The sequence below is a fragment of the Mesoplodon bidens genome, assembly GCF_964165515.1.
Source record: "Mesoplodon bidens genome assembly, chromosome: 17".
NCBI lineage: Eukaryota > Metazoa > Chordata > Mammalia > Artiodactyla > Ziphiidae > Mesoplodon > Mesoplodon bidens.
Window position 1 is genome coordinate 24,652,262 of NC_138174.1, and position 27,862 is coordinate 24,680,123.

At 35.9% G+C, this 27,862-nt stretch overlaps 1 protein-coding gene across 3 annotated transcripts in view; it reads left to right on the forward strand.

Annotated features, from left to right (window-relative positions):
- Window positions 1-27,862, forward strand: part of VWA8 (von Willebrand factor A domain containing 8) — a 378,001-nt gene that overhangs the window by 130,982 nt on the left and 219,157 nt on the right. For all 3 annotated transcript variants that reach the window (XM_081214571.1, XM_081214572.1, XM_081214573.1), the window contains exons 15-19: window positions 6,600-6,768; window positions 9,511-9,588; window positions 13,932-14,047; window positions 23,589-23,695; window positions 26,708-26,814. In XM_081214571.1, the coding sequence (XP_081070697.1) occupies window positions 6,600-6,768; window positions 9,511-9,588; window positions 13,932-14,047; window positions 23,589-23,695; window positions 26,708-26,814 (577 nt within the window). The remainder of the gene's footprint in view (window positions 1-6,599; window positions 6,769-9,510; window positions 9,589-13,931; window positions 14,048-23,588; window positions 23,696-26,707; window positions 26,815-27,862) is intronic.

Genomic DNA, 27,862 nt, shown 5'->3' on the forward strand with positions numbered 1-27,862 from the left:
CTTCCCTTCCTACCCAACTCTGTGTGGAAAGACAAGAGTCTTTCTGCCAGTCTCCAGTTTGTTTTCAGTGAGAATTGCTCCACCTGTAGATGTATTTTTGACGTGTTTGTGGGGGAGGTGAGCTCAGCTTCCTCCTACTCTGCCACCTTGATCTCCTCTTCCCAATCTTATTTTTTGTGTATCACTTTTTCATCCCAGACATTTCCTCTGTTGTCTAAATCTCATCTCAGCACATTCAGGCACATCAGGTATTCTATCAATTTCATCTTCTGTCCATTTCATCTTTCTCCATGGTATGTTCTCACTAGCCCTGATCTGGATTCGTTGCTCTCCATATGTGTAGCGTACATGTCATCCTAGATCTCTCTCCACTACCAGTCCCCCATTTCCTCTGGTCTTTCTTTCTGCAATTTTCATCAGTTAGATATTGAAACTTCTGGACTGACCTTCTTTTTTCTCTTACATTCTGTCACTTTGTCAGGACTTTATTGACTTTTCAGAGGTGAGATGTCTAAAAATGGATTCTCCTCTCTGTCTGAAATATCTCTCCCAGTTGAAAGTCTAATTGCTTTCCTTATCAGCACTCCCCCTTTTTTTAACCTGAGAAACACTATTTTCTTATGATGGTAAACAGTTTTTCTCTATTTTATTGTTATACACAGTCATATTACAGAATCTGCCTCATTCCGATGATGTGGATTGTTAGTAAATTTCTTTACCTTTTCCTGGTTAACCTTGCTTTAATTTTGTTGCCCATTTTTGTCTTTCTGAGAATAAATATGTGCTCTTTTAGGGTTGAAAAGGTTAGATTTTTCCTTTAAACCACTTGACTATGTCTTTCAAGGCTGTGTTCATTGGGTAGAGAGCAGGCAGCTTGACTAAAAGGACATAGCATAGCATAAAAAATGGGAAATTTGTACCCTGTGAGAAAATTAATTTTTTTCATGAGTTGTTCTTATATGACCCATTACCTAGCTGAGTTGATCCTGTATTGTGTCCATATCTAGTATGTCACTCTTAGCATTCGTATTTGAAGTATAAATTAGAAACTCATAACCCAGGTCGTCTATCCTTTTATTCGGTACCTAAGCACAGAACTGAAGTTCAGCAAAGTGATTATTATTTGTCTTCGTCTTTAAGTAAACTCAGCTATTAATGCTTTGTTTCTTTGTGGGGAATTTTGAGATAGAAGAAAGGTCAAAGGTAGAATGAAAGGAAATCAGAATTAAGATTCTTTGCCTCTAGACCCAGTTTGATAAATTTAGATACCTTTTGACTTTCAGATAGGAACAATTTTCATATTTGTGTTTGGCAGGAATCCTGTAGCTACAAGTAAGAGCAACAAAAGAAAAACTTTAAATTCTTGCAAAAAGGAATTTTGGGATATCTCACATGTCCAAAGGAAGGGAAAGGATGCTCTTGGGCCTCAGGAAATAACTGGAACCTAGGACTTTAATGTTGGCCAGACTCTGTTTTGCTCTATACTTCACTTCTTTGTTTCCAGTGTCACAATACCTGATACATAGTAGGTCACTTAGTAAATGTTTCTGAAAAATGAATAAATCTTAACCTAGAATAAATTCTAGAAAACTCAAGGTAAAGTAATTCTGTTAATCTAGTTTTAGATAACTTTCTGAGCTAGCAATGTTTCCTTTTATGAACCTACTAATTAGGAATACTTTGGCTTTTAATGACAAAACTGATAACATGGGGTCTCATAAATAATCTACTAGCAGTGAGCTACCAAGCCTTTCAGCTTCATAGTATGAAACCCAGTTTCTATACAATTATATTTGACTCCTTTGCTTACCTTCATTGGGGTCTAATCCTTCACCAAGATCATATACCTTGATCGTTTCCTTAGTATTCTTTGCAGGTAATGACATAGCTAATGTTCCCTTAGAAATAGCTTAAGAAATGTTAGAGACTTTCCTTCTTCTGTCGCAAGACGCCAGGAATACTGTGGACGTGGTCGTTAGAAATGACATGATGGCCACACACACCAGACACCATGGCTGCATTTCTCACAGGAAATAAGGACCGAAATAGAACTACTTCCTTTGATGAGAAAACTTCTTCGGGGAAAGGGGGAGTACAATACTATAGGCTGCTAAATGTGTCCCTTCCTGCTGTTGGTCAGAGCCTAGATGAGGGGGGTGAGAGTTTCTATGAATGCTAATAGTTTATTTTACCAAAAATAAGGCTTCTGGTTATCTCAGGGGAGAAATAAAGATTAAGGGCCTAGTCTCAGTTGTAATTATATATGCTCTAATGTTTTTGCATTTTTATTGAATATTTTTATTGATTGTGATTAAACATTGAAGACAGTTTATAATCTCCCAGTTTTTATTAATCAGTTGTGAACTTTAAGTGGACATTGGGCACAATCCTCAATCCATTACATTCCCTGGACCCTTTTACTCTTACTCATGTTTGAAGATAGTTACGATTCAAGCATTCGAGGTAGGTACTCTCCTACCTCCCCCAGAAACTTCAGGATCTCTTTGCTAGAAAATTAGGCTGTATAAATTTTTAACAAAATTCAAGGTAGATCTAGGATTTTATGCCCAAGTCTTTGTGTTTGATTTCAAAACAAAGCGCTGTATGCAAATTCTAATTTTGAAAAACAATGCTAAACATTTTTACGGTCAAGGGAAAGTTCTAAGCTCTGTGCCTTTGAAGGATCTCATTACTTATTATTGTGTGTATTGCTTATGTCTTTTTTATACACAAATGTATCACATATTTGATACAAGAATGAACCTTCTGGGCTTCCCTGGTGGCGCAGTGGTTGAGAATCTGCCTGCTAATGCAGGGGACATGGGTTCAAGCTCTGGTCTGGGAAGATCCCACATGCTGCGGAGCAGCTAGGCCCGTGAGCCACAACTACTGAGCCTGCACGTCTGGAGCCTGTGCTCCGCAACAAGAGAGGCCACGACAGTGAGAGGCCCGCGCACCACGATGAAGAGTGGCCCCCGCTTGCCACAAATAGAGAAAGCCCTCGCACAAAAACGAAGACCCAGCACAGCCAAAAATAAAAATAAATAAATTAAAAGAAGGCTCAACATTTAAAAAAAAAAAAAAAGAATGAACCTTCTCTCAAAAATTCATTCAAGACCTGATTTAGAGTAGCTGCTCTGCTTTTGAATGGGAAACCATTATTCTCAGTTCTCATCACTTATCTTTGTTTTGTCCTTGCCACCAAGGTCTTCAAAAATTTTCTTGCAGTGTTGGTTATTAACAACAGCAATACATTTATCTATCTATCTATCCATCCATCTATCTCTCATCTATCTGTCATCACACTAGACACTGTGTGGTATAAAGATGTGTTAGATATGTCCATGCAGTTTGCTACATTGCAATAAAGGAGAAAAATGGACTGTGTACAGGACTGCATAACCCACAGGTTCTGAGTTGGAATATTAGTATTATAGTGTGGAAGGCCAGTTACAAAATCCTCTTCCAGTTCATGATTAATATCTTTATAAAACCCTTCTATATTATTATTTCAAGTTCCTTAATAAACACATTTGACAAACATGTAGCATATAATTTCTTTCAAAAGATAGAAATGTATTGAATTTTTTGTTTTATTAAAGCTCTATTGAGGTATAATTGACATATTAAAAACTGCATATTTAAAGTATACGGTTTGATAATTGTTGGCTTTTTTATCCACCTATGAAACCATCACCACAATCAATGTAATGACCATCTACGATCCCCAAAGTGTCCTTGGTCCCCTTTGTAATCCCTCTCTCTCTCCCCTTCTCAACCTCCTCTTCTACCCCTAGGAATCTGCTTCCTGTTATTCTATATAACTTGTATTTTCTAGAGATTTATCTAAATGGAATCACACACTTATTACTCTTTTGGATCTGCCTTCTTTCACTCAACATAATTATTTTGAGATATTCCATGTTGTTATGTATATCAGTAATTCATTCCTTTTTTTTGCTGAGAAGCATTGGAAAGTACTTTACTCTCTAAAAACTTATGCCCCCAAACAAACATATTGACCGCAATATTTTAATTTTTTAGGTCTTTGTAAAAGATCTTTTGCTTTAAAATTTTTTAATCTTTTTGAGATAATATCTGTTTATCTGAAGTTAATCCATATCTTTAGTTTCACTTGTTATTTGTTGTTAAATTCTAGTAAAATTGAAGTTAACCTTGATTTTAAATTTTCATAGTGCATATTTCCTAATTCTCAGTTATTTACCACTGCTTCAGCCTTTGTGTTACCCACCAGTATGTCAGATCACCTGAAAGTACATGGCTGATCCTCAGGCGTACTCTGCTCTCTAACTTTCAGGCTTGGAGAACCTAACTTCATTAGGAAATGACTTTCCATAGGACCTATTTATATGTAAGGAAGCCTTTGCGGAGATCCTAACAAGCAAAAAGATCCTTCTCATCCTGTTATTCAGTAGTTTGATGGCTGTTTTTATTGTCAGCATACACTTCTCTGCTTGTCACAACAGCTGTCTCACAAACTGCCCCCTTTAAATTTTTTTTTTTTTTTTTTTTTGCGGTACGCGGGCCTCTCACTGTTGTGGCCTCTCCCATTGCGGAGCACAGGCTCCGGACGCTCAGGCTCAGTGGCCATGGCTCACGGGCCCAGCCGCTCCGCGGCTTCTGGGATCTTCCCGGACCGGGGCACAAACCCATGTCCCCTGCAACGGCAGGCGGACTCTCAACCACTGCACCACCAGGGAGTCCCCTGCCCCCTTTAATTTTATCCAGCTCATTTGGTACCCTGCTAGAGTCAGTACCAGAAAGCAAGCCACAGACAATGCATGTCATAAGGAATAACCATCCCCCTATATTCGTTAAAACCACCTAGCTTGCTTTCATGTTAATTATTCTTCTAGGCCTGAATTTACAGCTTAGCTATGTTACCTTTTCCTGACCTATTGGTTTAAGGTGTAAATTGGACTTCCTCTTTTGGCTTGCTTATTGGATTTTGGCTTTGTTTATCCCCTAATCTAGTATCCCTCACTGTCTTGAGTAAAAAATTACATTTGCAGCTTTAATTTTGAACAAAGCACAAATAAGCAGGCTCTGTCTCTGCCACCTTCTTTTGTCCCAGCTAGGAGAGAAGAGGATTAAGGATGAATCCAACATCTGTTGCTAGGTCATGAAGCAGACTTTTCTGAATTATAGCAAATCGCTTAGCAGAAGTGGAAAATGGAATAACCTTTCCTTTTAGCTTTCAGATCATAGAATTTTCTCTGTCCAGGTTCTGTTAGGTAACTGTCTAATTACTAGCAATCATGAGTGATCGTGTTATCCTCAGGACTTTCAGGCATTGTCTGTATTGTTATCCTTTCCTCTTTTCCTAGAACAACTCCTTTGAACAGATCATCCCCATGCCATGCTTGGGAAAAAGAAGTCTTTTTTTTTTTTTTCCTACCTAGAGAAATGAAATGGTATTTGGTAGCTTTTAGGAATTCATCCAGACTTTTCATATAACCATTTCTAAAAATTTCTTTTCCCTGACTTACAAATTATACTGTCACCCCCTAAAATTACAGATCATGCAGTCAGGGACTCAGTGGACCTACCTTTTCTATTGGGAGGACTTTTTCTTATCTGAAATCTTCAGAGTATTTATTTGATTCTCTCTACACATGTCCTATCTCCTGATATTCTCACTGCCCAATCACATAACTTGAGTTCTACCACAACAGTTAATGGCAATGAAGAAATGCCATTTAGGTCCCTTTATTTTTGTTTTTCTGAAGATCTTCACAAGTGTTTGAGTTTCATCTCTCCTTTCTCAGCAAGGATGATATAACCCTCAAAAGGTCTATTTGCACTGCAATTTTGAAAATTGATAAGAACTGAGGATATTACTCATGATTAGATCATGATAAAGGGTTTCTAGCTCCTTCTTCAAAAACTACTCAAGTCATTTCACAAAGCGTGGGAAGTCTTATTTTATTCCTCTGTGTGTCCTAGAATATTTACATCCTCAGATTCCCTAGCAGAGATTTATCAAAGAGATTCCTTTAAAAATCATATTGTTTCCTATAAAATGACAAAAGAGTGAATTATATAGAAGTTCACTTTTCTCTACCTTTTTAGGACCTAAGTATTCTTATTGCCAATCCAAAGTTTAATTTTAGTCCAATCCCTTATGCTCCTTAAATTTTCTATATTATAAAAAGTCTTCTTATCCTGAATCATACTTCTTGGTATTTCTGTGGTTGACATAGAGTGGGTTCCTTGCAAGACAGGAGATTTTGAATAAAGACAAGGGACCTATGAAATGAATATGGACTGTTTGGGGTTATGTTTCAAGGGACTATGGAGAAAATTTATCGTAGGTATAACAACATATCCAAAACGTTGGTTTGTACCAGGGATGGAGTTTCATCAGTGGATGTGGTACATCATAAATATTAATGTTTGGTGATTCTTCTTATGTTTTAATCTTAGGTTTTTAGAATGTCCTGACTTGTTTTTTCAAAGCTTGTTCTTTGGATAATAGCTTTAACTGTAGTACAGCCTTATTATTGCCTGGGCTTTAGCTACCATGACCTAATTTCTAACATAAAAGGTTATGTTTTGAAATTTTTTTTTCCTTTTAGATCGATTTTTCCTGTCCACCCCTCCTTCAGAATCATTGCCTTAGCAGAACCCCCTGTTACTGGAAGCACGGCACAGCAGTGGCTGGGACCAGAATTCTTAACCATGTTCTTTTTCCATTACATGAAACCACTTGTCAAAAGTGAAGAAATCCAAGTGATTAAGGAAATGGTAAGTGTGAGGCCAGCTCTAGCCTGTTGCCTTCAGCTGTTCTCTTTTTAAGGTCTTTGTGACACCTGCTTGAGCAGAGTTGGATATTTTGGGCTTTTTCTCACTGTTAATTTCCAGATTTCCTCATAAAATGGTTCTCAGATGTCAACATTTTTCAAAATCATCTGGAGGGCTTGTTAAATGACAGATTGCCAAGTTGGTGGTTCTGGGATGGAACATGAGAATTTGCACTTCTAAAGTTCTCAGGTGATGCTGACAGGGGCTGGTCTGGGGACCACACTTTGAGAACCATGAATGTAGGCTATCTCTCCATTTTCCTCATGTGGAAGCAGTTTGGGGATTCCCTTTCCTTTTATATTCAGCCGAAGGTGACTAAATTTTAAGTTCCTACTATTAGGAGAGGCCAAATATATTTTAGTTCCTTAGATTTTGTAGAAAATACTAAGTAGTCCTTGTCCCCTCGGGATTGTAATATATCCTATACTTAACTGATTAGTTGTCTTATGGCTTGTAGTGTATGTAAACTATTATTGCAGTGTCTGCCTTAACCAAGCACTGTGTTTAGCATGTTTGGAGTTCTAGAGCTGCACTATTCAGTGTAGTAGCACTAGCCACATTAAATCAAATTCAAAAATTCAGTTTCTCAGTATTATTTCAAGTGGCCGAGAGCATAGATAAAGAACATTGCCATCATCATAGAGAGTTCTATTGGACAGTACTATTCTAGATCACTAATAATTAACTTTTTACATAAATGTGCTCATCCCCTTTGAAATATCAGAATGAATGAATGAATTTTAGGTCTTATGAGCATGGTTGTGGATAAGGGCATAGGCTGTAAAGTCAAATAGCTTGCCTTTAAGTGTCAAATCCACTACTGATTAGCTTCTAGATCGTGGGTAAATTACTCAACTGTAGGCTCTTCATCTGAAGATGGGGATGATACTACTTTTGTTGTTGTTGTTGTTGTTGTTGTTTTGTGGTATGCGGGCCTCTCACTGTTGTGGCCTCTCCCGTTGTGGAGCACAGGCTCCGGATGCGCAGGCTCAGCGGCCATGGCTCACGGGCCCAGCCGCTCTGCGGCATGTGGGATCCTCCCAGACCGGGGCACGAACCCGTGTCCCCTGCATCGGCAGGCGGACTCTCAACCACTGTGCCACCAGGGAAGCCCTGATACTACTTCTTACATCACAGGATTGATTTAAAGAATAAATGAATATGTACTGAATAGAGCTTCAAATTTTAAAAGTTCCAATTACTTAAATGCCCAAAGAAACCCTGAGCAGTTTATTTCTGAAATAGTCACGTGATACCAGTCATTGTTGTAACAACTCCTGCTCTTTTTAAATTAAAATTTTAAACTTGTTATTATTTATGTAAACATTTCTTATTATTCGATACAAATACATATTTAATTAGTTTTAAATTGGTGTACTTAAAAGCAATCAGTGTATGTTTTGGGGCAACTGTTCTTCAGAGTTCATTGATAAATAGATCATGCCCCTCAGGTATGTGGTTGTTTTATTTATTTATTTTAATGAAGTATAGTTGATTTACAATGTTGTGTTAATTTCTACTGTACAACAAAGTGATTCAGTAATGCATATATATATACATTCTTTTTCGTGTTCTTTTCCATCATGGTTTATCACAGGATATTGAATATAACTCCCTGTGCTATACAGTAGGACCTTGTTGTTATCCATTCTCTGTATAATAGTTTACATCTACTAATCCCAAACTCCCAATCCATCCTTTCCCCACCCCCCAGGTATGTGGTTTTAAAGTCCTTGAAAAAATGGACAGCTTGAGCATCTGCCCTTTATACAAGGATACCTTACATCTCTTAGTAGACATAGATATAAGATTACTACTAAATGAAGGAGTCTGGTTTCAGTAAGAAAAGTGTCTAAATTAGAGTTGAAGCTAAGAAAAAAGGATATAATATATGAAAAGTTTCTTACGGGTACACTCTATGCCAGTTTTTAATTGGTTAGAGGCTCCTTTCAGTTTTGTCCTAGTGATGTAATTGTAAACGAAGAGTGGCCTGGTTTTGATTACCTGATTCTTTTTCTTTTTTTAATTGAAGTATAGTTGATTTACAATATTGTGTTAATTACTGCTGTACAGCAAGGTACTCAGTTATACATATATATACATTCTTTTTCACATTCTTTTTCGTTATGGTTTATCACAGGATATTGAATATGGTTCCCTGTGCTATATAGAAGGAGCTTGTTGTTTATCCATTCTATATATGCCAGTTTGCATCTGCTAATCCCAAACTCCCAATCCATCCCTTTCCCACCCTTCTCCCCTTTGGCAAGTCTGTTCTCTATGTCTGTGATTCTGTTTCTGTTTCATAGATAGGTTCATTTGTGTCATATTTTAGATTTAGTGTTTGTCTTTCTCTTTCTGACTTACTTCATTTAGTATGGTAATCTCTAGTTGCATCCATGTTGCTGCAAATGGCATTATTTCATTCCTTTTTGTTGCTGAGGAGTATTCAATTGTATATATGTACCACATCTTTTTCACATGATTCTTAAAGAGAAAGCAGAGGCAGAAGTGTTTCCTGAGAAGATGAATAAGCAAATTTATCCGCAGGTTAAACATGATACCTATAATCAGAGATTTCAAAAATTATAATTCTAATATTGTTTGGTAAGTAGCCATAATTTCTGGTTGATTGATCATATATCCCAATTTATTCTTTCTTTCCTTAATTCTCTTATAAAATAGGTCCCAAATATGCCTCAGGAAGCTTTGGACAAATTGTTATCATTTACACACAAACTCAGAGAGACACAGGATCCAACAGTAAGTCTGGGTTGTTTTCTATAGGATTTTCTGTTGTTGACATGCTGCTGCTTTATATTCTTAGAGTTCAGTGCTTTAAAATCTATTTTTTAAGCTGATATATTTATCCCTTATGCTATGCTTTCTCCTATGTATATATCTTACTGTTTCAATGACTTTAACATTTCTTCCAGCTCCTCATGGCTGGTGTCATAGAAAACAACTTTTAACTTTAGGGGAGTACTTGGGTATTCCAGGAGGTTTGGGTCTACTTCTCTGTCTCCTGTGCTGAGCAATCTCATGTATTCTTATGGCTTCAAGTATCACCTCTGTGTTAATGCCTACAACTTTATCTTCAGCTTCTAACTTCTTCTTCCTCATTGATTCTCTATTTCGGATTGTATTTACATTTTGGGATGTTATAGGGGCAGGAAACTTTTGCCTTCTTTTGTTCTAGGTCCTTTGGCTAGCCTAATAATTAAATTGACATGAGACAGTTTAATAGGAGAAAAACAACAAATTTAATTTTGTACATGCAGAAGCCCCATAAAAATCTGAAACTCAAAAAGTGACCAAAGCAGGTAGCTTTTATACCTTTCAGTCAAAGAAACAATAAGATTCTGAAGAACTGACAACACAAAGAAGTCTGGGCTTGGGGTAGTAATTAAGTGAAGAAGAAACAAGGTTTGTTTATATAGCCTTCTCAGTCCTAAATTTCCTATTTCTGGTGATAAGAATGCTTTCTACCCTCCTGGTACAGGGAGGGTATCTTTTTCATAGGAGATTCATTTCCTGCTTTCAGGGGGACAAAGGAGGGTCAGAGCGTCCTTGCACCAGCTATTTCCCATCCTGGTGCCTGGCACATACTAGAAAATTAACAAATGTTTGCTGAGTGCATGAATAAATTAATTATTAATTTATTAATAGATTTCCCTGGAGTTTTCTCTCCCAGAGAACGTTACATTTTCATAAAAGAAATAATTCTTTAAGAGGAAAAATAGAAAATTTATTTTTAATAATTTTTGAAAAGACCTTTCATATTTTTAAGCTGAATTACTATTATTAATCATGTTAATCAAAAAGACAACCCTTGAGGTGTGCTCTTAAACTGAATAACCATGGTAACTAAGGGAACGTGCTCACATCCTCACCCTTTTTTTGCAAGATAAAACTGCAGTTAGAAATTTGATATTATAAGTGTTAAGTACATGAGGGTTTTTAAATTAAAAGTACATTCTCAATTTTCAGTTGATAATAATATGAGAACAGAAATAGCAAACCCTTTATTCAACACATAAGTGGCTCAACCTAAACTTCTTTCTGATTTAGTCCTGGATGTTATTGCAAAGCATTTTGGTATTATCAACTGATGTGGGTTTTTTTTTTTTTTTTTTTTCGGTACGCGGGCCTCTCACTGTTGTGGCCTCTCCCGTTGCGGAGCACAGGCTCCGGATGCGCAGGCTCAGCGGCCATGGCTCACGGGCCCAGCCGCTCCCCGGCATGTGGGATCTTCCCGGACCGGGGCACGCACCCGTGTTCCCTGCATCGGCAGGCTGACTCTCAACCACTGCGCCACCAGGGAAGCCCTGGTGTGGTATTTTTTAAACTCATGAGAAGTCCTTACTGATCACTGGAATGAAATGTGAAGCCTGAATTCAGTGTCATGTTTGGAATTAGGTTAGAATTTTGTAACCTGGAAAGTTACTGTATGGTTTAATAGGACTCTTGTCATAAAAATCTTCTGGTTGGAGTCATTTGTCATACATTTTCCATGATTAAAGTAGGAATTTTTCATGGTTTCAAATATTAAGATGAGAATTGCTTTCATATTTAACTTCTAATACTTTAGATCGTAGTGGCTGAAACAATCTTATCCTTAATTCTTCCTGCTTTCTCACATCCGTCCTTCTTTCTCATATCCATCAGTTGCCAAGTCCTTTGAAACATTTGTTTGATCCCTTCTCCCCCTTCTTATTGCCAGTAACCTTACTGTAGGACTTTCTCTCTTCATAAGTAGGTAACTGAAGTAGCTTTCTGATTCCTGTCTCAGTTTTCTCTGTCCTTAAACTACTTTGCATATTCCTGCCAGGTTAGTCTTTCTAAAATCATGTTACTAAGTCCTATTGCCTTTAGGAGAAGGGCCAAACTCCTCAACATGTGATTTACGGGTCTTTGATGTTATGGAGCAAGCTTTCCAGCAGGACCCTCTAGCAAAGCTGGGCTGGTTTCCTCACATTCTGCTTGTATTTCCGTTCCTGTTGCTTTCGTGCCTTTGTTCATAGCATTTCTGCTACCCATTTGAACATTTTAAGCCCCTATAGCAGTTTTGTCAAGTGCTCCACTTATTTTTGCATTAAATTATATGCTGTTTTGAATTGCAATTTATGCTTTCTTATATTTAAATATTGTCTCCATGTCTAGAATGCAAATTTGTTGAAGAAGTCTGAATCAAATGTTTTGCTTATGAGTTCTTTGTAACTTAGAATGTGCTTTTTAATAGAAAAAAGGATATGTCATAAATGGTGGTCATGCTGCTAATCTAGTCCCCAAAGGAGTGTTTAACTCGTGTTGTAGCTGAAATATAATGCTAATAACAGCAGTCCAACATCTCATGGAGCTGTGAAATACACAAGAAAGGAGAAACCAATTCACTTTCTGCTTCCTTGGGATGTACAGAGGTGGGCTTAAGTGAAGTGTTAAAAGGAACAAACAACTAGTGTAGTTTTGGCATCCTCCTACCATCCATTCTGAATCCTTGGTTAATTTAATAGAGTCTCCTTCTCTGTTTCCTCTGGTGCTCAGGGCCCCTTTATTGCCCTTGTCAGACTGTGACATTTCACCTTGGTCTCTTCTGTGCCTTCCCCCCACCACCACCAGTGGACCAGTTTACTTAAAAAGTTCTCCTCTTCTCTTGATTTTCAGTGAAAACCACTATCTTCTAATGCTGATGATCTTAGTTAGACATTAGGCCAATAATAATCTGATACATTAGATTCCTACTAATGTGTAGGTCCCGTTCCCTTCCTCTGTTGGATTTTTTTCATTTTGAAGTGGCTGGCTTTCAGTAATAATTGCTGGACTTCTCTGGTGGCGCAGTGGTTGAGAATCTGCCTGCCAACGCAGGAGCCATGGGTTCAATCCCTGGTCTGGGAAGATCCCACATGCTGTGGAGCAACTAAGCCCACAAGCCACAACTACTGAGCCCACGTGTCACCACTACTGAAGCCCGCGTACCCTAGAGCCTGCGTGCCGCAACTACTGAGCCCATGTGCCACAACTACTGAAGCTCGCGTGCTCTAGGGCCCGCATGCTGCAACTACTGAGCCCACGTGCACCAACTAGAGCCTGTGCGCCTAGAGCCTGTGCTGCACAACAAGAGAAGCTGCTGCAGTGAGAAGCCCGCGCACTGCAACGAAAACCCAACGCGGCCAAAAAACAAAAACCAAAAAAAACTTGCTGCCATTTGCTGAGCACCCATATGTGTCCAACATCTGCTAAATGCTTTAGAATAATTTTCTAATTTAATCTTCATAACACCTGAAAAGTGAAGGCATTATTATTGCCATTTTAAAGATGAGGAAACTGGGGCTTCAAGAGATTAAGAAACTTGCCAGCATCACACAGCTAGTAAATGGAAGGCTGATTTGTCTGACTCCAAAGCTTATAAACTTTACTATTACATTATGCTGCCTGCTGAGACCATTTCAAATTCAAGTCAACAAATATTCATTGGTCTTTACCATGTCCTGAGTTCTATACTAGCAGCTCTATGAATGGGATTTGGAGAAGAGGAAGAACACAATGGGAAATAACTCTGCCAGTGTCAGAGAAGGATCCCAAAGTGTAAGCTGCCCCCCAAGGGACAACTGGTTGACACCTCTATGATCAGAAGCCTAAATTGTCCACAACTCCTTTTTTCTATTTCAGAAGTCATAGATTTACTTAAAACTGTAAGTATTTCTGTCCATGGTAACAGTTTGGCTTTGTGTAAGCAGGGGAAAAAAACGAACAAACAGTTAATTGTACATAAGGGCTATTTGTAAGTCAGGTTCAATCTGTACAATGTAACATCTTTCCTCCATCCAGCCTCCTCCCCCACCCCCGAAAAAAATCATGTATACACAGTACTTTAATTGAATTGAATTAATAAATAGTTTTTATGGAATTTTAAAAAAATGTCTTTAAGGATGTTTTAAGTGTAAATTGGTTTCTGTTTATTTTATTTGTAATTCATCAACAGTACATATTTATTTTAAGTTTGGCCTTGTCCTTAGGAACAATGAATTCTGCTATGATACCCATCCAAAGGGACTTTCAGCAAGTTGAAACAAGACTCTTAACAGCCTGTCTTTGCCTTTTGGTAGGCGCAGTCATTGGCAGCATCCCTTTCTACCAGACAGCTGTTGAGGATTTCTCGTCGGCTGTCACAGTACCCTAACGACAATCTCCACAGTGCTGTCACTAAAGCCTGTCTTTCCAGGTAGCCACATTCTCCTTTCTCACTGAATTCAACTTTCTGGGTCTTTGCTAAAACAGTGACGTAAGTTTCATAGTCTGTACTCACAGGTCTGGAAAAAGTTTCAGTCTGAATATGTAGCTATTTCAGCTTTGTGTTCAGTTTTTACAACATATGTTACCTTACTTAGGCATAGTAATAAAGAGATTTTTATAGATGAGAAAACTAAGTCACTTACTCAAATCAGACAGTAGTAAATAAGTAAAAGTAGGTTTGGTATTTGAACGCTGGCTCATGTGTCTTCTGAGCGAGTGCTCTTAAGCACTTAGCACCTCCCAAATTTGCACTGGAACTTTCCATGCTTGGTAGTACTGTCCTGTTGCCCAAATTTGACAAAACTACCATCTTTTCAATCTACACTAATATTTTTCATGCTTGTTTGGAAATTATTAATAAAACATCAGCTTATATAATTTCCTTACAGAATCATACTTGCATGAAACTATTTTAAAAGAATAATAAGAAAAGATTAATAGCAATGTCTGATAGACCTGGAGATTTCTTTTAGACTCTTTGCATATGATCTGGTAATTATTTTTATGGTGGCTTTAACTGTTGTCCATTCATTCCTTGATATATTAAAGGAATTAAAAGAGAATCTATATTCAGCTTAGGAGGATCTCTAACTGCCCTCTGTAAGTTTTCAGCTTAGTGGACAATTTTTCTTGTACTTAAAGTAAGCTTCTTACGTTGCAGCTTGAATTTGTTCTGTGGTGAAACGAGGCTAAAATGAGGTTTGTTTCCAGTGTCTTTGGGGTACTTCTTTGAATAACTAATAATTATGAGAAATAATAAAGTTGATTCTCCTTTTCTTTTAAGTAGATTAATATTAGACTTCCAAAGGAAAATTAGAAAAAAACATGCTTCAACTGCCTATTTTTTAGGCTCATGAACTGAAGATATTATTGGGTTGGCCAAAAAGTTCGTTCTTTTTGGGCAACCCAATATATACAGAAAGATAGATTCATTATCTACCCAGTGTTTCCTTAGTCAGAACTTGGTTATAGATGTGTATTAATAGAAGTAAATAGTCAATGCCAAGTAATACAAACAGTTTCAGAGCCTAAGGGAAAATAATACTTTGGAATGAATGAAATAATCATACACAAAGCGTTCTAGAGACCGTTCTAAAGAGCAAACAGTGAAAACAAAACAATTCACTTTGAGTCTAGTGTAATCTTGATACCTAAACCAGACAAGATAATGTATGAAAGGAAAATTATAAATCAAATTCATAGAATGTGTACAAAAATCCTAAATGAAATCCAATCGTAGCTAAATATATATATATCATATATATTTATATGATATATATAATTTATTTATATATATAAATAAATTATGAGCAATTTGGAGTTATCTCAAGAATGTGCAGGGTTACTATTCTTTTTTAAAATTCACCATATTAACATATTACTGAGAAGAATATCATTTTAATAAATCAGTAAAAAGGACTGGATAAAACTCAACAGCCAAACTTAAAAACAACCCAAAGCAAAAATAAGCAAAAAATATTCTTAGTTAACCATGAATGGATGGGAAATTCTTTAATCTGATAAAGGGTATCTACTAAAACTATATAGTGAACATTCTTATGGTAAAATACTTGGCTCATTCCCTTTAGAGTTAGGAACAAAACAAGAATGTCACCTTTCTATACTTTTGGATTGGCTAAAGATTATATGATTGGCTACATAAAACATTCAAAAGAAGCTACATATAAACTACATATTAGAACAAATAAAATCTAATGAGATTACTTATGCACCCAACTCAGTGATATTCCTATATTCCAGCAAAAATCAATAAGGAAGTCTAAGTTTTAAAAATAATACCATTCAAAATTATAATAGAAAGCTTTGAGTATCTAAGAATAAATCTAATGAGTGACATATAATGCTTTTATGGAGAAAAACATAAATCTTTATTAAAAGCTGTAAAAGATAGCTGTGGGAAATGGGAAACTGTACTATGTTCATGAAAGGGAAGATTAAGTATTGTCAGGCTGTTTGTTTCCCCCCCAAGTTGATATGTAGATATAATTTGGTCAAATACAACCAAGGTTATATTGAATTGGACAAGCTGATCTCGAAATTAATATAAAGGGCCAATAATATCCAAAGAAATTTTGAGGAAGATTTAAGTGGTGTGCTTTCTCCCTCAGATATCAAGATCCATTATAAAGTTATATTTATTTTAAGTGTGGTATCGGTGCTAGAAAAGACAAGTAGACCATTAGAATAGACTACAGAGCCCTGAAACTGCCCCACATATTTCTGGGAACGTAGTATATGTTAGAGGACGCATTATGAATTAGTGTGGGAATGGATGGACTTGTCGATAAATGGTTAAAAATAAAAAATATCCACTTTATTCCCATACAGAAATGTAAAATCCAGATATACGACAAAAACACTGTAAGCCATTCTGCAAGTTATAAGCCACAAACTAAGAGATGTTTCACAAGATTTCTAATCTCAAAAGGATAGCTATTCAGGAACTATAAAGTATACAAATTAATGAGATAAAAGCATCACCCCTAAATGGCAAGAGGATTAATAGATATGCAGGAAAAGTTAATTCAGATAACAAACAAACATTTGAAAAGATGCTCAACTTACTATTGATCAGGGAAAATGACATTTAAAACAATAATCAGCTATCATTTTATACTTTTACAATCTTTACCTGTAAAAATAGCATTTTCCATGAGCAGAAGGAAATGGAATTTCATGACTGCTGTTGGGATGGAAGTCTTGTCAGTTTGGGGGTGATCTTACAGTATCTTTATGCCTTAATACATTAATACTCTATGAATTGACAATTCTACTTCTTGTTAATCACCTTAGAGATAGATTTACATGTATGTATAAGGAAGCATGTAGAAGAATGTTCATTGCATCATTATTTGTCAGAATGAAAAATGGGAAACAACCTATCAGTCCATCAGTAGGGAATGAATATATAAACTGACATATTCATATAATGAGGTACTATACAGCAGTTAAAATGAAGTAGATCTACATGTATCAACAGGTATGGATCATGACAACTTAACATCAAGTCAAAAGTTTGAAAGAGGAGATTTCGTATATGATGCCATTTATATAAAAGTTTAAATACAGTAAAAGTGCAATATATTTTTTACTCACACATATGCAGCAAAATAAAAATATGGACAAGAAAGGTATACACCAATCTCAGAGTAAGAGTTAGCTTCAGGGATAGAGAGAGATGAATAGAATACTTAATATACTGTAATTTTCTGTATGCTTGAAGTAGTTCATGGTTAAAACTATTTAAAAACTAAAAAATACATTCCATATTCATACACATATTTCAATGAATCAAATAATGCATTTTTCCAGTGTTATCAACTGAACACAGTAAAATTCTATTTTGTTACCACCCCATGACCCTTTGCAAATAGTAAAACAGCTATCTTGTTTATATATCATGTGTTGACTTTAGCAAGGCTACAGAGTCAAAAGCCTTTTTATTAACCTTCTCTTTAGGATAGCACAATGGCAGGAAGGAACAACAAAAAACATTTCATAGAAATCTTTTTTTTTTTTTTGCGGTACGCGGGCCTCTCACTGTTGTGGCCTCTCCCGTTGCGGAGCATAGGCTCTGGACGCGCAGGCTCAGCAGCCATGGCTCACGGGCCCAGCCGCTCTGCGGCATGTGGGATCTTCGCGGACCGGGGCACGAACCTGTGTCCCCTGCATCGCCAGGCGGACTCTTAACCACTGCGCCACCAGGGAAGCCCATAGAAAATTTTAAAACAAAAATTAATATGATTTATATTCATGAAGTCTGTTATTAAGCAGACAAAATCAAAAGAAACTCTGTAGCCTAAATCTGTTAAACATTAAATTTATTAAATATTAGCTTGGCTCTTTTATGTTTTTAATTTAATTTTTAAAATATTTTTCATTTATGTATTGTTTATGCCAGTTGAGTTCTGACTGGAACATTTCTTCATCCGAGGGAATGGCTCCCTAAGCACCTCTCATAGCCTATAATATGTGCATCAAGCCTTGGAGCTAGATGCGTAATTCATTTTAGATAGTTGAAAACCTAAGAGGCCAAAAGGAAGAAAACTTAGAAGGTTATGAAGATATCAGGTATTCTGTATTCCAAAAATTACTTTACAGTGGAAGAGTTAACTAGAAATCCCTAAAAAAAGAGTTTTACTCCATTCAAGTATTTTGCATTACATTAAATTATTTACTTTTGGAAAATCTTGGGGTGATGATCCCTTAGCATAGAAATTTGGGGCAGAGTTATAAGAATTTAATCAGAAATGAAGATTAACTACCTTTGACATTGAGGTTAAGAGGAAATTTTCCATTCATCAAAAACTTAGTTTCTATACAGTATTTTTCAAAATTCCCTTGTGACATAAAATGAATAACAACTATATAAAATTTCCACTGTTTAAGTTATTAGCTAATTAATTTTTTTAAGTTATAAGCCTGCTAGAACTAATACACAGTGTTAAATGAGTATAATGATTATTGTGGATGTGAATTTTTTGTTTTCCTGAAGAATGATTTTGTTTGCAGGAAAGACTGTTCAGGAATTTTTGGCTTAAAAACTGCTGTTCAGCTTTTTGTGTTCTTTTTAAACATTTTTATTGGAGCATAATTGACTTACAATGGTGTGCTAGTTTCTGGTTTATAACAAAGTGAATCAGTTATACATATACATATATCCCCATATCTCTTCCTTCTTGTGTCTCCCTCCTGCTCACCCTCCCTATCCTACCCTTCTAGCTGGTCACAAAGCACTGAGCTGATCTCCCTGTGCTGTGCAACTGCTTCCCACTAGCTATCTGTTTTACATTTGGTAGTATATATATATGTACATGTGTACATATACACTACCACTCTCTTATTTTGTCCCAGCTTACCCTTCCCCCTCCCTGTGTCCTCAAGCCCATTCTCTAGTATGTCTGCGTCTTTATTCCCTTCTTGCCCCTAGGTTCTTCATGACCATTTTTTTTTTTTAGATTCCATATATATGTGTTAGTATACGGTATTTGTTTTTCTCTTTCTGACTTACTTCACTCTGTATGACAGTCTCTAGGTACATCCACCTCACTACAAATAACTCAATTTCGTTTCTTTTTATGGCTGAGTAATATTCCATTGTATATATGTGCCACATCTTCTTTATCCATTCATCTGTCGATGGACACTTAGGTTGCTTCCAAGTCCTGGCTACTGTAAACAGAGATGCAATGAATATTGTGGTACATGACTCTTTTTGAATTACGGTTTTCTCAGGGTATATGCCCAATAGTGGGATTGCTGGGTCATATGGTAGTCCTATTTTTAGTTTTTTAAGGAACCTCCATACTGTTCTCCATAGTGGCTGTATGAATTTACATTCCCACCAACAATGTATGAGAGGTCCCTTTTCTCCACACCCTGTCCAGCATTTATTATTTGTAGATTTTCTGATGATGGCCATTCTGACCAGTGTGAGATGGTACCACATTGTAGTTTTGATTTGCATTTCTCGAATGATTAATGATGTTGTACATTCTTTCATGTGTTTGTTGGCAATCTGTATATCTTCTTTGGAGAAATGTCTGTTTAGGTCTTCTGCCTATTTTTGGATTGGGTTGTTTGTTTTTTTGATATTGAGCTGCATGAGCTACTTGTAAATTTGGAGATTAATCCTTTGTCAGTTGCTTCATTTGCAAATATTTTTTCCCATTCTGAAGGTTGTCTTTTGGTCTGTTTATGGTTTCCTTTGCTGTGCAAAAGCTTTTAAGTTTCATTAGGTCCCATTTGTTTCTTTTTCTTTTTATTTCCATTCCCCTAGGAGGTGGGTCAAATAGGATCTTGCTGTCATTTATGTCATAAAGTGTTCTGCCTGTATTTTCCTCTAAGAGTTTGATAGTGTCTGGCCTTACATTTAAGTCTTTAGTCCATTTTGAGTTTCTTTTTGTGTATGGTGTTAGGGAGTGTTCTAATTTCATTCTTTTACATGTAGCTGTCCAACTTTCCCAGGAGCACTTATTGAATTGGCTGTCTTTTCTCCATTGTATATTCTTGCCTCCTTTATCAAAGATAAGGTGACCATATGTGTGTGGATTTATCCCTGGGCTTTCTATCCTGTTCCATTGACCTATAATTCTGTTTTTGTGCCAGTAGCATACTGTCTTGATTACTGTAGCTTTGTAGTATAGTCTGAAGACCCAGAGCCTGATTCCTCCAGCTCCGTTTTTCTTTCTTAAGATTGCTTTGGCTATTCGGGGTGTTTCGTGTTTCCATACAAATTGTGAAATTTTTTGCTCTAGTTGTGTGAAAAATGCCGTTGGTAGTTTGATAACGATTGCATTGAATCTGTAGATTGCGTTGGGTAGTATAGTCATTTTCAAATGTTGATTCTTCCAATCCAAGAAAATGGTATATCTCTCCATCTATTTGTATCATCCTTAACTTCTGTCATCAGTGACTTATAATTTTCTGCATACAGGTCTTTTGTCTCGTTAGGTAGGCTTATTCCTAGGTATTTTATTCCTTTTGTTGCAATGGTAAATGGGAGTGTTTTCTTAATTTCACTTACATATTTTTCATCATTAGTGTATAGGAATGCCAGAGATTTCTGTGCATTAATTTTGTATCCTGCTACTTTACCAAATTCATTGATTAGCTCTAGTAGTTTTCTGGTAGCATCCTTAGGATTCTCTATGTATAGTATCATGTCATCTGCAAACAGTGACAGCTTTACTTCTTCTTTTCTGATTTGGATTCCTTTTATTTCTTTTTCTTCTCTGATTGCTGTGGCTAAAACTTCCAAAACTATGTTGAATAAGAGTGGTGAGAGTGGGCCGCCTTGTCTTGTTCCTGATCATAGTGGAAATGGTTTCAGTTTTTCACCATTGAGGATGATGTTGGCTGTGGGTTTGTCATATATGGTGTTTACTTTGTTGAGGTAGGTTCCCTCTGTGCCCACTTTCTGGAGCGTTTTTATCATAAATGGGTGTTGAATTTTGTCGAAAGCTTTCTCTGCATCTGTTGAGATGATCATATGGTTTTTCTCCTTCAATTTGTTAATATGGTGTATTACATTGATTGATTTGCGTATACTGAAGAATCTTTGCATTTCTGGGATAAACCCCACTTGATCATGGTGTATGATCCTTTTCATGTGCTGTTGGATTCTGTTTGCTAATATTTTGTTGAACATTTTTGCATCTATGTTCATTAGTGATATTGCCCTGTGGTTTTCTTTCTTTGTGACATCTTTGTCTGGTTTTGGTATCAGGGTGATGGTGGCCTTGTAGAATGAGTTTGGGAGTGTTCCTCTGTCTGCTATATTTTGGAAGAGTTTGAGAAAGATAGGTGTTAGCTCTTCTCTAAATGTTTGATAGAATTCGCCTGTGAAGCCATCTGGTCCTGGGCTTTTGTTTGTTCGAAGATTTTCAATCACAGTTTCATCATCAGTGCTTGTGATTAGTCTGCTCGTATTTTCTATTTCTTCCTGGTTTAGTCTCAGAAGGTTGTGCTTTTCTAAGAATTTGTCCATTTGTTCCAGGTTGTCCATTTTATTGGCATATAGTTGCTTGTAGTAATCTCTCATGATCCTTTGTATTTCTACGGTGTCATTTGTTACCTCCCCTTTTTCATTTCTAATTCTATTGATTTGAGTCTTCTCCCTTTTTTTCTTGATGAGTCTGGCTAATGGGTTATCAGTTTTGTTTATCTTCTCAAAAAACCATCTTTTAGTTTTATTGATCTTTGCTATCATTTCCTTCATTTCATTTTCATTTATTTCTGATCTGATCTTTATGATTTCTTTCCTTCTGCTAACTTTGGGGGTGTTTTTGCTCTTCTTTCTCTAATTGCTTTAGGTGTAAGGTTAGGTTGTTTATTTGAGATGTTTCTTGTTTCTTAAGGTAGGATTGTATTGCTATAGACTTCCCTCTTAGAACTGCTTTTAATGCATCCCATAGGTGTTGGGTCTTCGTGTTTTCATTGTCATTTGTTTCTAGGCATTTTTTTATTTCCTCTTTGATTTATTCAGTGATCTCTTGGTTATTAAGTAGTGTATTGTTTAGCCTCCATGTGTTTGTAGTTTTTACAGATTTTTTCCTGTAATTGATATCTAGTCTCATAGCGTTGTGGTCGGAAAAGATACTTGATATGATTTCAATTTTCTTAAATTTACCAAGGCTTGATTTGTGACCCAAGATATGATCTGTCCTGGAGAATGTTCCATGAGCACTTGAGAAGAAAGTGTATTCTGCTGTTTTTGGATGGAATGTCCTATAAATATCAATGAAGTCCATCTTGTTTAATGTTTCATTTAAAGCTTGTTTTTCCTTATTTATTTTCATATTGGGTGATCTGTCCGTTGGTGAAAGTGGGGTGTTAAAGTCCCCTGCTGTGATTGTGTTACTGTTGATTTTCCCTTTTATGGCTGTTATTATTTGCCTTATGTATTGAGGTGCTCCTCTGTTGGGTGCATAAATATTTACAATTATTATATCTTCTTCTTGCATTGATCACTTGATCATTATGTAGTGTCCTTCTTTGTCTCTTGTAATAGTCTTTGTTTTAAAGTCTATATTGTCTGATATGGGAATTACTACTCCAGCTTTCTTCTGATTTCCATCACACCAACATCTCTTTTATTAAAGCTTATACTCAAGGCTATGGGAACCACCAAAGTTTTAGAGCTATTGAAAACCTAAATTAGAAGTGTATGTTCTTAGTACGTTTATTTGAAACATAGGGTTAGTTTATAGTAATATAGTGCAGGCAACCGTGGATTAAAAAGCAGTTCTGTGGGCTCACTTGTGATCATAAATTCCGGATATAACTTTATTTATGTGTGAGGGTAACTCTGTTTTCATGTTCTAAGCCCATGATGTTCATACAATCAAATTGTAAATGAAGAATGCCTCTGTCACTCACAAGATAGTTGTTTTGACAACATACATATACAATAGATAAACAGGTATATTTTTTAAATGGAAGGAAAAATCAAGCTGAATAATCCTAAAGTCATCTAATAATTTGTATTAGAAAATAAAGAAAACCTCATTAATCCATCTCTACTAATCTGAATTTGTGGTTGCCGATGTGAAGTAGGTTAAATTGTGGTTGTTTTATGTATTTAAGAAAATTTGAAAAGCCAGTTAAATGTTAAATAAGATATATGAGGTATACTAAATCTATTTTAAAAAGCAAATTATTTTAATTCTCATCCTGCAAAATGTTGTATATAAACAAATACTGCTACTTACACATTAGTTTTCTTTATTAAAGGAGATTCAACAAACATACTTCATCTTCACACATACTTGAAGTTTATATTTATTCTGAAATATTTTATTATCTAGCTTTCACAGATCAAGACTGATCATCCTTAATTGGTTATAATTCGTAAGAGAGAGAGTGTGTCTGTCTGTCTAAGTGTCAAAAGATATTTGTGAATCACAGAAAGCTTTGACTTTATCATTCCATCCTTCCCACCCCACCAGATTTTTACCAAGCCTTGCAAGGTCAGCATTAGAAAAAAATCTGGCAGATGCTTCAATAGAAATAAGTACTGATAATAACCTGGAGCCAGAATTGGAGGATTACAAATGTAAGTATTTGATTTGTTTCTTTTTTAAGTGAAATAGTAATTATTAAGCATTTGTATTGTTTATTATTTTAATTTCAATTAAAAATGTTTTTGGTTTCCACCCATTTTTTTTTATGTATTGTGTTGAAAAAATGAATCTTTTATTTAAAAAAAAAAGTTTCCAGATACGATATAGTTCCTCCCCCAAGAGTTGCAATTGACATGAATATATTAAAAGCTCAGAGAATTCCTACCGTAAATAAACATGTAATTTTGTTTTACCTTTTATTCCAAATGTATTTCACCACAGATTCTAGCAATCTGTTTTCTTTGCATAACATTTACATTTTTGACTACCAGTGTCCTACAGGGCATGTTTTGGAAACTCTTCTAGGTTGATGTAGACTAAACGAATATTCAGAGTACCATTTCATGCCTTCTTACTCCTTTCATTTCCACCCGTATTGTCTTCTGTGGTACTTTTCTTCTTGATAGCCATAAGTGTAATGTAGAGTTTTGGGGAAGTTTAGATCTTCCTGTAAAAGTACCCTATTCTTCATTTAGAGCACAATGAAAGGTTCTCTGTTTTTTGAGGGTAATTACCTGTCTTATCAAAATATCCAATATGTGATCACTCTCTAAAGGGGGGACTTATTGTGGCTCTCTTTATAGATGTTTTTAATAGTCGGGGCTACACCAAGATAAGAATTTGATGTTAAGGAAATAGGTGACTTTTTTAGAGTAAAATTATAAATTCAACATACTGATGGATCTGGGTACAGATACGCAGAGCCAACTCAAAGAGAAGAATAACTCTGGGATTTGGAGATTCAGAACATTACTTACTTGAATGGTTTAACGTATCCAAAGAAAGAGTGCATCATTCAGACTATAGATTGTTTAGTCTTGGCAACAGGCCAGTGTTAGCAGCCCCCATCTAAACCTTGCATAGGAGATAAGGAGCCTAAGTTAAGCAACTTTTGATTCATCTGGTCCCATTCATTTTTAATATCATCTCTGTTGTAGAGAATTCATGTAATTCATTCTCCTTGTTCAGAGGATAAGTTTCACCGAAAAACCTTCTGATGAGGATTTGTCTTTCCACGCAAGGCTCCCTTCATATAAAATGCTGATGTGGCAACCAGTGTATCACATAGTCTCTATGAAATTTGCAGTTTTCATTGCAATGTAATATTGCAGTTCTGGTTTTATATATCAGAATTTATGTATAGATCAAAATATATGTCTTTAATGTTCTCCTGAGAGTTAGGTTTGCCCTCAGTCATAATGATAAAATCAAGTTTTGAGCCTACCAGACTGAAGGCCTTGACAAATTTACCAAAATAATGCCATCCTATGAGATTTCTTAGAAGATAGCTAGCCAGCTTTCTCCCAGGGAAGTACTAGCATCACCATTCTCTGAGTTCATTTCCCTTTTCTTGCCTGAAATTTTAGCAATAAACATTAGTTGAGTGAATTAAATCATCCTAAAGCACTAAATAGTACTGAATAGATATCCTCCATAAACTAAACTGTAGATGGTATCAAATGCTGTTCGAACCTGAAATCACGTGTGTCATCTCAACATACAAGTATGTAGTAAATTCACTGATGCAATCCTGGTCTTTCCCTTTACAGTTTTCTATTGGGTCTATTTCAGGGACCTGAAAGTAGTCAATAAATAGTAAATTATCAGCACAGCAGTTCATGTTTTCCTTCCCTATAGAACTTGTGAATAGAAGGAAAATGGCAAAGAAATATTGGAGGGAGAGGTCTACTGTGCTTTGGCAAATGTGTAGCACTCAGCAGTGATTAAACAGGGTGACAGTTTAGTTATTTTTAGCTCAAAATTGTTCACGGTACTCCATAGATGCAAATGTTGCTTTCTCTCCTTGTCTTTCAAAATGTTTTAGCACAAAAACAGCAATTTTCTTATTTGAAATAGGAGGAAAAAAAGATGGGTCAGTTGCTTAAGGCATTGTAATTGTCTGTCTGCTTGCTCGGGTATTTCCGCAGGATGGAATATTATTTAGAGTCCACATTGCAGAAAGAGTATTGGACTGTACTAAATTCTGTTTTTAGCTCTACCCATACTAGCTGGGTGATTTTAAGCAAATTATTTAATTTATGTTCTTCTTAGCTTCCTCATAATTCTTATTTCATTGTTAAGAGATTTCCATGAAATTATATGAGAAAACAATGAGCTGAAGCTGAGGTCTGGCACATGGAAGGTCCTCAGTAAATGATAGCTTCTATTATGGTCAGTACTACTACAACAACTACTACTATTATGTTATTATTATTGACCTTGGAATATGTCAGGTAGTGAGCATGTGTATCTCCTTACTGTAGGGAATACGTGTGAGATATGTACCCTGACATAAATTTATTACTTAGTTCCCTGGCTTCAAGGAGCTCATATTCTATCCTAGACCAACTATTTAAAGCAAATAGGGGACAATACAATAATTATTATCACAGAATAACTGTAGCACCTGTGGTGCATATTTGGAAGTACAGGTCTCCTGGACCATTCCTAAAAATAGTAATTTGAGAGGTCTGGGGTCAGTTGGTTCATCTATATTTTTAGCTAGAACTCCAGGGGACTCTCCTATGGGGTTTTTCAAGGGGTGGGTCCTAAAAAAGTTATATTCAAGGTACTTCAGAGCTTGCAAATATATGTATTTTAGAGTTTCTGACCAAAGAAGCTCATAAAGGTGGCTTGACTGAGTTCTGGGGATTTTTTCCCCTTCTCTTTTTTATCTCTATGCTGTTTGCTACATACGTTGTTTTAAATAAAAGTTATTATATTTTGGAACATCTTAAGCCTTTTTGTAAAGCTTTTAAGCTTTTTATGTAGTGCTATGATGTTTAATTACCACCTTCAAGCTTATTTCTTTTAGATGTTAGATGAAAATTCCTTGATGAGCCCACAAGGTATTAAAGATGCAGTATTGCATTCTATTTGGGCTGGACTTGGCTTCTCTGAGGACAGTGCTACCAGTAATTCTCTGTCCTGTGTGAAATGTTTAGGTGAAGTCACATCTGGATCTCTGAGGATTGGAGCTGTTAGTGCACCGATCTATAATGCCCATGAGAAAATGAAAGTGCCTGATGTTCTGTTCTATGACAACATCCAGGTAAGATCAGGACTTTGCATTCGTGGATATATCCCTCTTACATTGTGGTACTTAACCCCAGTTCAAGTGAAACTGATGTTTATGTTTGTAATTTGCTCAGTTCAACTCAGATGATGTAGAATGAGGCGACAGTTGAAACATCTTTTATTAAGTCGTTGTAAAATTATACACTCTTCCCAGAGTTACTTGAGAATTGGAAGAGTTGCTGCAATGATTAGAGTAATAAATTTTAAATGCAGACATAGCTATACTTTAATAAATAAAATAAATAATTATTAAATTAAAAACAAAAGGCACTGATATTCATCTCCCCTTTTGCGTTCCTGTTAAATCATTTCAAGTAATTCAAAAAAGGATGTGTCCTATGCATTCTTTTCCTCACGGTTCTTTCCTTTTCCCAAAAATTCCTAGTATTTTTCTAGTCTTTACTTTTTCTTATCTTTTTTTAAGAGAGGAGGATAGATAATTTTCCACTTGTAAACTAGCCAATAATTATGAGCTTCCACTAAGACACAGAAATAAGTGTGTACCCAGAAAGCTTTATTATAGATGTTCACTTTAATAAGAATTTTTTCCAGAGAAAATTACCCATAATATAAAAAGATTTTTTCTTTTCCAGATTTTCTGTGAAGTGCTTATGTATTTATTTTATAATAAAAACCATACTTAAAATTTTCTCTAACATTTGGTCACTATTCTGCATGTAAATAATAATCCTACATTTACAAATTATGTTTGAAGAACTTCTACTTACCATTTTCACTATATTAAGGAATTAGAGAATTAAAGTACATTAAAGAATTTTTTTATCTGCTATTTCCCAAGCCTATTTGCTGTTCAATGGGCAACATAATGTATATCCCTACATTATGTTAACAATAAAAGGTATCTCAGCAAATTCTTCTTTCTCAGTAAAAGTCTTGATTAAATATTTTTGAATTCTGTCCAGATTATAATTCTCTATAACATAGCAAAAGTCATAACCTGAATTTGCTTTTTATTCTTCATTCTATGGGCCATTAACTAATATTGGTTTTATTTTTCTTCC